Source organism: Atta cephalotes (genome assembly GCF_000143395.1).
Source record: "Atta cephalotes unplaced genomic scaffold scaffold00008, whole genome shotgun sequence".
In the NCBI taxonomy this organism is placed as follows: Eukaryota; Metazoa; Arthropoda; class Insecta; order Hymenoptera; family Formicidae; genus Atta; species Atta cephalotes.
Window position 1 is genome coordinate 6,583,999 of NW_012130072.1, and position 17,020 is coordinate 6,601,018.

General features: G+C 28.9%; 1 protein-coding gene across 1 annotated transcript in view; it reads left to right on the forward strand.

The window, feature by feature from the left end:
- The first annotated feature begins 1,651 nt into the window (after positions 1–1,651).
- Positions 1,652–17,020, forward strand: part of LOC105627292 — a 27,413-nt gene continuing 12,044 nt past the window's right edge. Inside the window, exons 1-2 of the mRNA XM_012208578.1 lie at positions 1,652–1,743; positions 15,944–16,204. Coding sequence (XP_012063968.1) covers positions 1,652–1,743; positions 15,944–16,204 — 353 coding nt within the window. The remainder of the gene's footprint in view (positions 1,744–15,943; positions 16,205–17,020) is intronic.

Below are 17,020 nucleotides of genomic sequence, written 5' to 3' on the forward strand. Positions count from 1 at the left end.
TGTGTGTGTGTGTGTGTGTGTGTGTGTGTGTGTGTGTGTGTGTGTGTGTGTGTGTATGTCTTACCTCCTATATTTTTCTATTAAAGAAAGAAAATTTAATTATCATTTATATTTTAAAAATTAACACGGAAAAAGATCTTGAAGGAAAAATGTTAAATGAAAAATAACATTATTTACTAGCATCTAATTCAGCCCCACCTGTGCTTGAGCGTGCGCGCGCGCAAGTACTTATGAAACCTGCGCGGCACGCGGCTCGGCGACCAGTCCGATTCCTCGTCGCAGTGCGATACGGTCGATAGAAGCAAGCCACGTAGTGTAGCCACGGTGGTTGCATTGAATTGCAGTAACGAATGCGACGCTACCGCATGGCATATGAGAGTCACCCCTTGGCACTACGAATTTCTCCCCTCGACATCGGAATGAGCCTGTTCATACTTCATTCCATGGATGTTGAAGAAGTTACAATCACGTAAATGAAACGTAACAATTAATTTCGGAATGTTTATCGTGGAGTGTTTAATATTAAAACCTTACTGTATGGTGCAAAGAATAATTTTTATACTATGAAAAAGTTACGTGTTTACAGTATATGTGATTTATACACAATTATATTAACTGTTTTACACGAGAACGTGTATTGTAATTGTTGACTGAAAGTTTTTGCGGAAATCTTTAATAATTTTACTTTTGCAATTCCATTGAATCTTGTTTATTGTCAACGATATAATAGCCTCGAAGATATAATAACCGAAGATTTTACGCATTTATATGAGGATCTAAGGCTCATTGCGAACTTGGAAAACAAAGGTATTTTCAGGGTGTAAAGAATTTTTAACAAGACCGCGACAATTGTTGAAGAGATCGGAACCGACCGATTCATCACAGTCACGTGAATCCTTTTATCTGCAAGTTAAACAATTGAGATATACAGTATAGTAAAGATTTTGTATAGATCAGTCGCTTCAGAATTGGAATCACGAAGTGGAACCGTAACAACCGCGATACAAACCTAAAGCAAAAAGAAGATGAAAGAGCCATTGAAAAACTATGAGAAAGAAGTACAAATAAACACGCTTGAATGAACATCAGCCAACTATAACGTCTCATACAAATAGAAGCACCACAATTACCGTGACATTGGTTATTACTGTGAAAACTGTTTACGTATATCAAGTCGGCATTGGTAGGACACTTTATGAATTCACCTTATGATTCTTCGTGACACGAAAAATCACTGATTTTAGGAAGAGACTCGTTCCTCTCTTATTTTTAGTTCCGGATCATTCAATGATAAATTGTGATTTGCATCAAAAGATTCACACGCCGTATGTATTTGCTGAGATCAGGATAATGCCGTCGATGTCAACATTTCTAAATTTCTTTTCCATAAGATATCTTAAAGATAACTTCGAGTCAACTTGAAGAGATTACGTGCATGGGCTACAAAGTGCAATTTAAAGGGTGCAAGCTCGAAGACGTGACTGTAGAGATATTTGCGAAGTATCGATCGACCTGCATCTTGAAGAGGATGCTTCCTTCGGTCTTGTAGCGAAATTCTTGTTGTAATCACGTGAGAAGCAACGATAGACGCAGCGAGGAGAAAAACGAGGAGAGAGAGACATTTTCCAACGAGCGACATCACGTCGCCGTCATGGAAAATCGATTCGCCGCCACCGACCATCCCGCTACAACCACCCGCCGCAGTGCAATGACCTCCAAACCGGGAAGATCCTATAGCGTGAGGTAAGCAGCTTCGTAGTAATCGAAAGGGTCGTGACAGAAGAGAGGGCGGGAAAGCGATGAATTTACTGAAGAAAGAGCTTGGCCCTCTTGTAGAAAATAGCCACAGCTTCACGTGGCATCCCCGACGTCTACATTCGCGATGTTTTCCTTTATTTTACTTCCGGCCTCGGCTTTCTGAGAGACGTTTTTAAACTTACGGCCTCATCATTTCTTTTTTTTTTTTGACAAAAAAGAAGACGCTTCTCTTATGAAGCTGATATTTTACACATGATTTCATTAGAATAAATGAGAAGATGTAGTGTGTTGTATCAATATTTTGTTTTATCATGACACTAATTATTCATGTATATAATATAATTGATCTATTGTATTAATCACTGTGAATATTTTGCAATAATAAATTAGTGTGTTTTTAAAATTAGATTTTTTAAGGAATTTTTGAAAAAAATCGCATTTGATATTTGAAACTTGTTCAAGAAAATTTTCACTTTTTATATATCTATGAAAAATGCATTTCTTTTTAATTTCTTTATGATAGAAAAATTTGAAACGAATTATACATGTGTATATACCGTGTTTTAATTGCTTGAAAAGATAATAATTGTAAGTTAAAGTTTTTCATTAATGTTTACATATTATTTAATTTATCTATTTAACACATTAAAGAAAAAAATAATTGTAACTAAAAATAAAAATAACTTTTATTCACACTAATTTTATATAGAGAAATAAAAGAGTTGCCAATTAAAGACAGGAATTTCTGCTGCAATTTTTGCAGACCTTTTTGCTCACATTTTTGCAGATCTATTTGTTCACATTTTTTTTGATATCGAGATTTAAGTTGGAGTTCTAAAGCTGAAGCAAGGTCATCTTTGCGCAGTACGATGCAAGCATGATACAACAAAAGTATCTTTTAAATGTAGCATCCGTAATTTACATGTGTGCGTAAGCACGCTTGTCACCAAACATTGATTCTACATTTAGAGTGCATATAAAGAGAGTGTTCTTACTGTACGTTTAATGCTAAACACAGCTGTCTGATTTTAAATCGTTGTATACGATACATCCGAAATAACGAATATATCTAAATATATTTTAAATACTCACAATATCAGATAAAATTCAAAATTGTGCGATTTAATATTAAATGAATGGTGAGAGCTAAAATTATACATATCATAAATTTATCACAGAATGTATCCAGAGTTTTAAGTTCTATTTATTCAGAAACATCACGTTTAATGTTAAGGGGCACGTACTTTAAATGCTGAATATGCAATCGGAATACAAAAGCAAAGCATTCGTAGAACTAATGTGCAGTTTTTGATCTGACGCATCACATCGTTCCAGAAGAATTCGCCGATGAATTACAAGATAACTGACGGGCATAGTTATTATTCCAAACTCAAACTTCTTTGTGCGCGAAGTGCGCTTTAATCTTTGAATTCTCTTGGAAATTAAAATTGCCCCTTCTCGCCTTTTATCAGAGATTTCTCTATGTAAATAAACATAAGAAAGTCTCTGTAAATCGCTTGTGAACAGATTGTATTAAAACAATCTGTGATCGTCGAGAATGTTTTCCTTTTATTCATAGATTAAATAATTACTATGATATATGTAAAAAATGCGAAAGTAGATAATAAGTTGGCCTGCGAAATACTAATTATAATATTTATATATCATATTAATATTTCAAACAAATTAATGTACTAATTAAATGATAACATGGTTTTAAAAAAATAGTTATGGCTCAATGAATTAATATAGAAGAACTTATTCTTTCGTGTAGATTATCGATTTTCTTCGTGTTTGATTATTAATTTTTTTCTTACTTGGTTGCAATGTGACTTTGCAGTTTTACACTTTCTACATTGTGTTTTATTTTAATAGTTAAGAGGATATTATAAATATGAGTAAAGAGTAAACAACATTTGTTAAAAATTCTGGTTGCTTTTAGTAATTATTTTTCTATAAATTTAAATTATATTAAATCATTTATTTCGTTATAAACATTTTTTCATGGCCTTTTGTATTATTGTTTGTTTTATTATATATATATATATATATATATATATATATATATATGTGTGTGTATATATAGAGACATTAAAAAAATAGTCTTCTAAAAATATAGTAATTATAATTAAATTCAAATATTAATGTTAACACGCACATGTTTATAATAATTGTAGTTAATTGATTACATCAAATTTTTTACATATTTGCGGAAAATTTTAGTAAGATGCTTAAATGATTGATTGTTGAGATGTTGCATAAAGATGACTTAAGAAGTGATAGATAACAATTTACCTTACCTAGAGAGCCTTACTTAAAGAAACTCTCTAATCTTACTCATCGATTGAAATTGTTTGATGGTTACATATGAAGTGACTATAGCTGGGAGATGCAAGAAAGATCATTAATCGAACGTTGCACGATTTTCAACGCCAATCTGTATAGCCCACCTTGATTAAATCTTGATTTGCCTTCATCGAGTTTACTCATTGTTTTCGAAGTTTTAGAAATATGCTCCTAGAATGCTGGATCACCTACTTTCGAGGCCTTCGGAGCGATTTAAGAGGATTTCATTGTAACCAGTAACAGCAAGTTTCCGTCGTTTGTTCAACGCGCGCGCGACGATGTGAATATTTTTTCAAACGAAACGTTACGCAACACGATTGAATTTGAAGATGCATATAAAAAGTAACGAGCATGAAAGCAAGAGGAAAAGAAATTTGAAAATGAATAAAATCAAATTGGATCGCTGTTTTTCGACAAGAATAAATTACTGCAGTTAATCTTAAAGATGGGCATGAAATGACGAGAATTAAAGTGTTTTATAAGAAAAGTTATGAGAAGACGTATGTATACATAATAAATTGAAGTATATCATGAAATTACACTTGTCAGCATTAATGAAGTCTTCCTGTTTCTCTGCTATAATTAATCAATAAAAACATGTATAAGCAAATATCAGTTATCATAAAATTGAATTTTCACAAATTGCATTGCAATTTTCTGAGAGACGTGTAAGCGCATCAATTTAAAGCAATGTGCTATTAACACAAGTGCGTTATATCCCGTATATAAAAGATATATGCCGCGATTACGTAAAAAGGAAAGGACGTGTAATCACGTGGGGATTGTCGCACATGTGAATAATTACCTCGAGATTGTCATATTAATGTGTTCTATCACATTCGAGACACTTTTAGTTTGATTTTGATATACAGTGTTCCTCCACACTATCGCCATAATTTTTTAGATGTTTTTGATGATTTAACAAAATGTTTCTAACAAAAGTTTGTTAGTTTCTAATAAAGAATTAATTTCATATGAAATATAAAAAATTTAAAATTTGTTCATTTTTTAATAAAAAATCAAAATCAAATTTTTTTTAAAGCGAACCATATAGTTTTCTTTCCATATTTTTATTGTATATAAAAGACAAATTTAAAAAATTTTTTTAATGCAATTTTTTATTATAAATTAATTAAACTATAATAGTAAATTAATTAACTTTTGTCAAAAACATTTTATTGTTAGTTTACTGGAAATATTAAATTATGGCGATCGATTCGAGGAATATCTTAATGTATACAGAGAATCCCAGAAAATTCCACTAATTAATTGTAGATGTTTTGATAAATCTGAAATTAATTTGCTAAATATCACGAAATCTTTGTCAATAGTTTTTAGCTACAATTGAAAATAAAGAATTTTTAAGTCTTAAATAATAAGATCTAATTAATTGTTTACACATTTTTAGGTATAATTTAAATCTAATTTTTAATTAATTTTTTTTTTATTGTATTAAATTATAAAACATTGAAATATTATAAGTGCTGTTCCTTATAAATTTTCACCATTAATATTAAGGCTAAATTAATAAAATATATCAAAATTTTGTGTTTAGGTTTATAATATTTTAAATTAAAGTTTATTTTCTTATTCTGCGTGAGTGATGAAGTGGAAGACGAAAGTTGAGGTGTATTCGATGAGAATGTCGTGGTGGGAAACTATTACGTGGAAAAATATCGAATGCAGCTAAAGAAGTAATGGATGGACAATAATTTTATCTAACATTGTGTATTTTTATTATCATTGAGTATTATTACATCAGATTTCAAAATAGCTCTCGTAGCGAAAGGTGTGGCGTGGGAAGCTTAAGCTCACTAGTCTTATGTATTCATCTTGCGTATCTTTTATTCGTTGTTATTATGCTATGTGTTTCACATTATCATTCGTGGCATCGCCGGCACATTGCCCTTATTGCCTGTAACTGAGAATTAATCTTCCGATTCACTGATAGGAATACTCGAACTAATGGATACGCATGACGTAGCTTTTGAAGAGCATGAACATGAATAGAAAATCGATTTCATTTATGAAGTTTCATTATTAGTAATACGCATTATTTCATGTATGTGTCATAATAACAATATATGTATATTACTAACAGAATCTTGTAGATTTTTTTTAAATTGAAAGTTTCAAATCGATAAATATTATGTTCGCTATATTTTATTTGTAAAAATGATCAAAATATAATTTTTTAATTTTAATTTCTGGAAAATTTGGAACCAAATTATAAACTCTTTTTATTTTGAATCGCTTTTATTATCTTTTAGAAATAGATAGGAATGTTACAGTTCGCAATAAACTTTAAATGCGCGGATAACATGATATATTATCCATTGAATAGATCATAATAATGTACCACACCTTTCCATTATCGTGATAAATCCGTTGTAAGTTATTGTCGAAAAAAGGAGCAATCGCTAAAGCAAACTGAGTTATCGATAAATCCATTTACAAAAGATCAAGAGGAGGACGTAACTCATTAAGAGACCTGCGCATTATTCAATATATTATTTTACGGATAGCTTTTACATTACTTGTTATTAGTTTTTTTATATCACTTTACTTGCTATTAGGTTTTTCTACATCACAATGATTATGTGGATAAAAATTGTTTTAAACAAAAATTGTAGGTAACAAAATTAATTAATGTTTATTTATATTTATTTATAAAATGCCATACTTGTAGGTATCTGTTTTAAATAAATTTAAATCTGTGCGCATTTATTTAAAAGAATTTTTTCAATATGGTTCAAATAGTTTTTATATTTCTTTAAAGAATTATACATTTTTAACAGTATTTCATCGCAATAAAACTTATTAACTTAATAAAATGATAATCGCAAAGATGTTAATTATAATAAGATTCAAATGTGCTAATGTAATTTATTGCTTGAGTGAATTAGAGATTTTGATCGATCCTTTTCTTCTTGCTATAATTGAATAGGATATTGTACAAGTTAGGTTACATTAACTTAAGTAAAGGTTACATTAACTTACAAAGTAATTAAATCGTGTTCTATCAGTGGGATATTAATTTAGTAAAATTAAATGCTAATTTTTATGTTGTCTCCCTTTCTCGTATTTTATGCAAATAGTATTATATAATTAACAAATATAATCAAATTTTACAAATTAATTACATAATTTAATTACGTAATTACTTAATTTATATGCATTTCAGTTCTTGCATTTATTCTAAAATGTAATCGAAATATTATTATTGAATAAAATACGTGTCTTTGCAAGAGAGTTCAGTTTTCACAATATTTAAAAAGTCTTATCTTACTCATACTTTGATCAGGTGTGCTTTGATCATATAACATGTCAAGATGATAAGGTGTTAATTGTGTGTGACGTTAGAACGTCCTTGCAGCTGATGACGTTACATGTATACGTACACAATGAATAAAAAACAATACAATCTTTTTGGTTCTGAAGGAGTGACATAACGATGTAATTTTTTTTGTCAAATTATATATTTTTGAGAGTTATTAAGTTTATTATTGTTTCCTGTAACAGAAAATATTCTTATTTTTTGGATTACAGATATTAAAATATGTTTAATCAATATATTATTTTGAGACAACTTTAAATTCAGAAATTTAAAACTAAATGTATAACTTTTGTTATAAAGTTAATTAATTAACATTGAATATTATATATATTATAAAATATGCTCAGAATTATCTTAAGAGAATTCTATATTTTTTTGCATCTTCGATCAAAGAAAAATATAAGTTCTACCTTTCAAGTGATTCATCTTATATTAGACGCGATAAAGTCCATTTGTAGCAAAGTTGCTTAGTAAATTTTATTATTTTTAGTTCTATATTTTTGATATTATTATTTTTAATTCTATATTCTTATATGTTGATAGTTCTGAAACTGCTTTTTGCAGTCTGGAAGTCCGCAGAATATTTTTTCAAACTGTCCGTTGAAATATTAATGGACAATAGCTATTACGCAAGCCACTGACTAATTATCAGCTATTACGACCGACTAATGGCGCGGTCCTGGTTGCATCAGAAGCCTATTTGTCTAGTCTCTTCTAATGTCAGATCAAAGAGAAATTTCAATGTAGGATTGAAGTAGGATTGAAGTCCAAAGTTTGAGATCGTGTAAAAAATTCAGTTTTTCCATAAAACGTTCGCAAATTCATGTTGAGTACTTTACTAGTGTTATCTAAAGTGCTATAAAACATTCATGACAGCGAGAATTTCTATCTTGTGATTATTCTTAACTCTTGTCTCAGAACAATTGCGTATCAGGAAAATGTTCTATACCGTCTTCAATAGTTAGTATTTATATACTTGATAATGTAATATGCCCAAAAAATGTAAGTACGTAAATAGAATTTAGATTTTAATAAAGATTACAAATAAAGTAAATGTCTTAAATCAAAATTTCTTTGTTATGTATGATTTCAAGGAAATCCTTGTAAATAGTATTAAACGATGAAAATTTTCAATGGTAAATTATTTCGATATTATATACGTGTACGATAAATGAGTCAATACTCTATTACAAAGTAATCTTAATTTTTTTTTCAAATATTGGTATTAAAGTTACTTATTGACTTGCATGTATTAATATTAATCATATAAAGAAAGAAAATTATAACTAAGCTTACACAGAAATTTATCGTTATGTAAGGGCCAAATAATTGAAAGCATGCTAATAAAAAAAAATAAAAATGCTAATAAGGAAAAATATTAATGTAATAATAACAAGTGCTATTTCTATCTTTCACAACTAAATGTGTGTAGTCACTATAATATACAACAAATTTTTTTTTATATCGTTCTCATCAATTATAAACTTTTTTATTTTGCTCTTATACGCGAAAATTCAATTAACTTTTGCGGATTTAATTAACTTTCTAAAGTATCAATTCATAAATTAATTTGGATCGCAGTTCCGCTGTAGTGAGAGCTAAAATAATTATTCTGTTTCTTCCATCGAGGCTGCTTCGTGTATTGATTGCGTAATAACATCTCGGACGAGCATTTTCGTAGCAATGTTGATATCTCACGGATTTTTCAAGTGCGAAAGTCGCACCTTTCGAGTCACAGTGACCTCGTGGATCGAATTATTACGAATTATTATCTGTAATGATCACACCGGAAACTGACCGATGTCAGTTGATCGTATCATCCTTGTGCACGCAATGTGTTGCTTGATGTGTAAAAACATGTACTTTGAATAAAATGTATTTTCTTATACATATAAGTCATACATAAAGCATTTTTTTTTAAGTCATATTTCCGCTTAAAATTTACAATCACATTTTTTATTTTTTTTATTTAATATTTACAAACACATATTACAATTTAAAAGATAGATAGTATATACATATGTACATATTATTTCTTAAATTATAATAATAATAATAATAAATCCAATAATAATATTCAATAGTTTTTGAATCTAATAGTTTTTACTGTATTCACAGATTTTGAATACAATTTTGAAACGTGTTAAAAATTTTAGATTTTAATATTTTTTAATAATTTTTATTTTATACAATATAACTTTTATACAATATAATTTTTAAAGATACATAGAATAAATGTAATTTGAAATCAATCTTTCTCGTAGTTTAAAAAAAGAATTCAAAAAAAGTTTTGTTTCTATAGGAAAGAAGAAAGATTATTTAACTATATAAATTTTAATGTAAATTTGTCGATAAATATAAAGTCTAATGTGTATTTAAATAAATGCTAAAAGAGAGAAAGAAATATTTTTTTTTGTTAAATGCACATGTATGTATATAAAATTGATGGAGTTCAAGAGTCCGTTAATTGAAAAAGATTTTAATTTCAAGTATAAAACTTCTGTTAAGTAAATTTCGAGTTGTAATGAATGTCGAAATTACGTGGTTTCATTAAAAACTTTTCCAAATCGATACAACGATCTACTTTCCAAGCAATTAAGGGAGATTTGTCGGGTGATTTGCGAAATTGCGGTGTGGATTCGCGAATTGTTCCGCTGCTTTTACGTATTTAGTTGATAAAAGTCGTGCTATAATATAAAAGTTAAGACTAGTTTTTTCTTCTGTTTTGCGATGCTATTTTACGTAATCGCATTTTATTGTTCGCCGCTGGCACTAAAATGAGCTAGTTATTATACAATTTCATTTGTGTTTCGCGTTTCTACTGACAACTAACGACATTGTGATGCAGATTACAGTGCTGTGTATGGTTGCCGACCAACCTGACTCGACCTTGAACGAATGCCGATACTTGTTTCGTGTACACTGCCAGTGAATTATGCAACGCTTGCTTTATCAACCCTTGAATGCGGACGAGGACACGAAACGTTTGCATATGATTTATTATACAGTTTCAGTTAAATCGTAATACTTCGTAATACTTCGTAATATTTCACATAAGAATTTCTCTTTTGTCAAGGTGCATAGAAAAATCAAGTTTTATGTGAACTTGTCGTGTCTACTAGACATTTAAAGATTATGTGTCATCACAATCTTTTCGTAAAACTTCAGACGATGTTCTTTTCGTCTAAATAAATTGCTAAATTCTTTTTAATGAATGACATGAATGTTATAAAGCCGTAAAACTAAGTCTTTCTTGTTTCGTAATGAAATATTGGAAGATAATATCGAACGCTTGGAAAGTTGGCGGAAAATTAATTACGAAGAAGAATAATAGTTTGATTGAAGATCAATATAATGAAGATAAGTCTGGACAATGACATCACATGGCGATGCATCGATTAGGGGCTGTTATGACATCAATAGTAGTACCTTCCTTGATGATTAAGAATGATTATTCTATAAGTACAAATGAAAGTAGCGTGTGAACGGAGTCTCTCTTCTCGACTAGAAATAGCTTGTCCTTTTTATGCGTTTCGTAAGGCTTCCTGCTGTCCTCTTGTTAGTTGGTCGCTCCGATAATCTGCACGCTCGAATGTTCCGCCTGTTATGCGAGCGTGCTGCGCACCGGCACGTGCCGTAGTTATAAATTAAATTCATCGATAAATCATTCAGATAAGAAGAGTCACGAGAAAGAACACAATATAGCATCTGTTTCACTGCTATAGTTTTTATATGTGAAAGTCATGTACTAGTTTTAAAGATATCATAAGAGATAGAATAAAATTGCGCTAAAAGAAACTTTAAATTAAAAGTATTTTATATTAAGATAAACTGTTTTAAACGAGTTTAAGAAATTATTTAATAAATAAGTATTTGAGGAATAAAAAACAGATTTATAATTAAAATTACAATTTATTCTTCCAAACTAATTATAAAATAAAATATACTAAATTATATGAATATTTATGTATCTTTATTTAATTAATTATTAAAATTTCTTAGATAATTATAATAGAGTCAGTTATATAAAACTTGTGTTATAAAAGCTTATTTAAGTTATTTTAAAACTTTTCAAAACTTCACAATTAATATTTAAATTTTTTTATATAATCTAATATAATGTAATATCGCATAAATTAGAAATCGTAATAATAGAAAGTTGAAGAAATTGTAATGCAGATGCTATGTCTGATGTTGAAATTGTTTTAACATAAAAATTTCTATTAATTTTGTATATAAATATTATTTGTATATTTTTTTAGAACGGATTTTAACGAATTTTGGGATTAAATAAATGAGTATATTAATTATATGAGTATAATAATTATATATATCACCTTATAACATAAGAATTTTTTTCTTTTGTTTATACAATTAAAATTACACTTAAAACTAAACAAAATTTATTTAGACTCAAGTTAAATCTGATTAGATAAGTAATAAATATGGAATTATGATTTTTGATTAATAGGAGTTGTTTAGATATTAAATATTTAGATATTTATATAGCAATAATTATAAAATCATAAATTTTACATTACTATATTATTCGACAATATTACACGCTCGAGATCAATGCGCTTCTACTCTCGAATCGAGTAAGAAGACGATACTGTGTTGTTCCAGAGCAGTGATTCCGGTCAGCCGGAATAGCGGTACACGCTTGGCCGTACGTCTTCGTTCTCGAATTATTATGTTGCTGCTTTCTGCGAGGTGCACAGTAGCACGCTTTGTCGCGAAAGCGGAAGAAACTTACACGCATCGTACACGAAGCCATTTTTTACTCCTGTTTCGCCTTTTTTCTTTGTCATACATCTGCATCAGATATAACTAAATCGCGTTCTATATTTTACAGACCATAAATTATGGAAATAAATTTTATTTGTAAAGTCCTCTCTTTGCAAATTGAATTATATAACGTTTTTGAATTATATCGTAGAAGATTGAATTCAGTCAAACGGTTCCTTTTTAAATTTTACAAAAATATTTTTTTTACAAAAGAAAACAATATTTTGCATTTTTTTTGTAACAGTTAATAAAAGTAATAATTAAGTAATAAAATTTATTTTTTTTCATATTAAACAAAAATTGTTTGCATGTTATTATCAATAATTTTCTTGAAAGAATAGCTAAATGAACGGTAGTTTGTAGCTCGCAGCTCGTTGAGGGAAACCCGCGGGAGAATCGTGCGCGTTTATGAACGCGATTCCCTCGAAGTGCGCGAGCAGTGCAGCGCGGTGCAGCGACGCGATACAGTGTACCGCCGCAGCTGCGTCGGATAGTTGGTCGAGGCATGTGCGCCGAGTAACGGCTAATTGGCCACCTTTCCTCTCCGGGAGAGGAACCGTCTCTCTCTGTTTCGCTGTTGTGGTCGACGTGCCAGTTTTGTTCGTTCTGTCGTACGGCTTATATCAAGTGTATAGTTGAAATCCCGACGCCGCGGGAAAATACTATGGTGTCTTACCGGATGAGATTTTATTGAAAACGACATTTCTGTAAGTTGAGCAATTTACATCGTAAGTCGAGTTATTTACATCGTTATCATAGTCTTTTTTTTCCTCTTCTTCTTTAGAAAATTGAAGTAAGATAATTCTGTAATATTTTTCTCAATTTGCATAATAAGAATAAAGAGGATAGTCACGTAAAACAGTAAACGTTTGTATTTATTATAATTTTTAAAGAAATATTATGTATTATTTTACTTCTTTAATGAAAGAAGACTAGTGAAGAATTTATAAGGAATAATTTATATAATCGTGAACACAAGTTTTTTAAGAAATTTTTCTATATTTTTCGTCAGTCATGAATTTGTGCGCGGATTCGCAACTGCGAAAAGTGCCTCGCTCCGAATTGACCGCGCGAGTGATTGCCGTGAAAGTGCATCGAACAAGAAGTTTAATTGTGCGCGCCGGGTCTTTATTAACGTAATTCATCGGCTTGTTTATTCATTGGAAGTCTTTGGACTTTCTTCGTAGCAAAAAACTTAACCATGGATAATCCATGAATTCAAATATTGTATTTTGTAAATAAATTTCGAGTATAAATTGATTTGAAATAATATTCTATCATTAATATCGATAATATTTTATATTCTTTAATTAGAAAAATAGAGCGATTTAGAGAAATGGTTGCTTGAAATTTTTTCTTTCAAACAAATTTTCTTTCTTCAGAAAGCTTCAGGCTTAGCTTCAGAGGAATCAATGTTATGGTCTTACTTCTTTATTTTAATTGAAATTAAACTAATTCATTAAAAGATTTAAAGATATACCTTTTTATATAAAAAAGTAATAATATAAACAGTAGATTAATAATTGTATTTGTCAGTAGTATCAAATATATAGCAGTAAAGAGAAAAATTATTCTTTTTCATTTTAGGATACATTTTCAAATTTTATCACGATGATCTGTAATAATAAAGTACATAGTTTTTTAGCGGCATAATTGTATCGTCGATTACACTTTCGCCTTTCGCGTAACGTTTTCCAACTTCTCTATCGAATTTCGCGAATTCTCATTAAATTATGCAAATTCCTTTTACTCTGAAGTATTTTCTTCCTTCGCTAATTTTGAGTAATGCTGCTTGAAAGCGAATTTCGCCTGACAAAAAATAATTGCAGAGGAACACAAATTTAATCGAAATAACATTTTAAGCGTTATTACTTAATTTTTTCTTAATTTTGAAAAATATATTTGAAAAAAATATTTTTTCAGAATTGCATTTGAAAAAAATATATATTTTTTAAAGTAAAAAGGAATAATAATGTATCAAGATAATACATATTTTTGAGAATATTTATACATTTATTTGGAAAAGGAGAAAATGAAATATATATTGTATATAGCTCATTATTAAAATAATCATTCTATTATTCTTATAAGAAAAATTCATTCGCGATGTTACGAGAGATTGAGATGGATTAACAAGGGAACGCTTTAGACGTAATGAGGAAAATTTTCTTTAGGCGTTGTACTTACTCTTAGCGTGCATATTGCAGTTTAATCGTCCGATTAATTCAGAGTTTTGCACGCAAATGACGATTTACGTCGAAAGGGAATTTTGTTCTAATTGTTCCGTTCTAGTTACAACCAGTATTAATTTCGACCAAGCGATAGCTTGCAAAATCCTTCAACATTTTAAATGTAACAATGGCATTATGTTACACTGCATTAACTGTGGAATAGAGAAAATTATTCATAAGATATTTCGAAAAATATTTTTTAAAAATGTTTTCTCGTAATTTTTATGAAATATCAAACAAAATTTTTATTAAATGTTATTTTTTGTTATAATTATTAAATTTTCAACACCATTTAACAAAGAGTTTTGAAGTTTTAATCTAATAATAAGTTAAAGTGGATTATCAAATTGGAATAAATTTTATAAATTTAGTTCACTAAAATTGCTTCAATTTTGAATAATTCTAAATTATATCTATAAATTAAATTATATCTGATCAAAATTTTTGCCTAAAAAAAATTTTCGTAGAAAACAAATCTTGTGTTATATAATAACATTTATATAAAAGACAGAGACTGTAAATGTCGTCGCTTGAAACAATGATAGAATGTTACTATGGTTTTTGTAGATGATTTAAGTTCTTCGATTAAATTATTTTTCTATTATCGCTTCCGGAAAATGTTATTTACTTGATATGCATCAATGAGAGCGGAGAAAACAAGATATTGATTTATATGCATAAGAAAGTTCAGAAGTGTTCGAAGAGAAGACTATTAATAATTAAAGTCACCAGCAATTGACGTTAATTGCGTGTATCGCTAAGAACAGGTTTGCAACATGTGATCGTTGATTATGAAGAGGAAACGGGATAGTGACGATTTATCGGTTCTTATTTGCTTAGCAAGTTATTTAATGCATGCTGTTTTGCAGCTAATGCTGGATATCGTGTATTTTGAAAAAGTATACGATATGCAATCATATATCTGAAATAAACAAAGTATTATAACCTTCATATCAAGTAACAGTAACATAAGTGACGAAGAAACAAAAATAATAAAATATATATATTTATATATATGGATCTTATATAAATGTGTATACAAGTATTTTAATTTAAATATCATAATTTCATAATATTTTGTAATATACATTATAATTTGTTGCTATGAACACAATAAATTTATGCATTTTCATATGCATATAATTAATGATATTGCATATTTCTGATAATATACTGATATCAAAGATATGAAAGAAGGATTAATTATATATTAGTATAAATTAATTATATAATAATTATATAATAATTATAACAAAATAGATGTAGTAATTGAAACAGGTAACACTATCTAATATTTCAGTGGATGTTTTTCTTTTCAAACGATTTTAATTCATAAAAATTATAACTGTACGAAGATATTTATATTTACCATACGAATAGAGATATTTATATCATTAATATTTAATATTAGTAATATTTAAATTGCTACTATTTTGAAGTGTATTGTTCGCTTTATTAATTATTATAATTGTTTATGTTACAGGTCTCCGCGAATCGGAGGTCCTCTTTCACAATCGCTGGCTATGATCCCTCCAACCATGCATGGGCATGAGTTCAATCAACCCTTGTCGAGGGTGGTCATGGTTCGTAAAACAGATCAAAGGACATTTAGTAAAGGAAGACGAGGTGGTGAACCACTTCTGGAAACTGTTACCAGAGAAACTGTCGAACTCTTTAATGGTGGTCGAGCCGAAAGGAAGTATACTTCCGAAACAAGGGATATCGTTACACCAAAGTCTAATAGGTTTGACAATTTTTTAATTATTATTTAATTATTAGTTAAATACTAGTAATAGATATATTAAACTTAATTAATTAAAATAATACATTTCTTCGATTGAATTAATTATTTATGGATATTATATTAACAGATAAATTAACGAGATGCCTTTAAATCAGATTATATAATATAATGTATCGTTTGATGCTTTATTCGAGAGATTTTGAAATATTATTGTACACTTCATTTAATCTTTAATATTCTCGAAATATTATTCTTATATGAAATACTATTTTTAATTTTTAAAGAATATTCTAAATAGTTAATAATAGTTATATTGTTTTTATTGTTATACGATTCATTCCTTTTTTCATTATATTCACATTTTAGTAAAAAGAAACAGACAATTTTGAAAACTATTGAAATAAATGCATATCATAGTGTTTATAACAAATTGATATTATAGTTTACTATTATCCATGTGTTAGCAAAATGTTTCTTTGTCGTACGTGATGGAAGAGTATTTCCTTTTTGCATGAACGTGTACCGGAACCTTGTTATACCTTGGTTTGCAGTAGACAAAACTTTACCTGTCGTAAAATCAGCTGTCTCGCGTTTCAGTACCTTTCTCTTAGTTGATATATACATGTACAGGGTATTCCAAGTTTGCTGTCTTTACTTTATGTCTAAAAATTTTATTGCCGCTAATAGATAAAAATTCTACTATTAAAACTTAAGGTGTAGTTGAGTTGCCACTATGAATTGCTTCGAAGCTATTTTTAATTAGTCAATAAAATTCTTTCTTCCGATTGGATAATCAAATGCTTCGAAGCATTCATA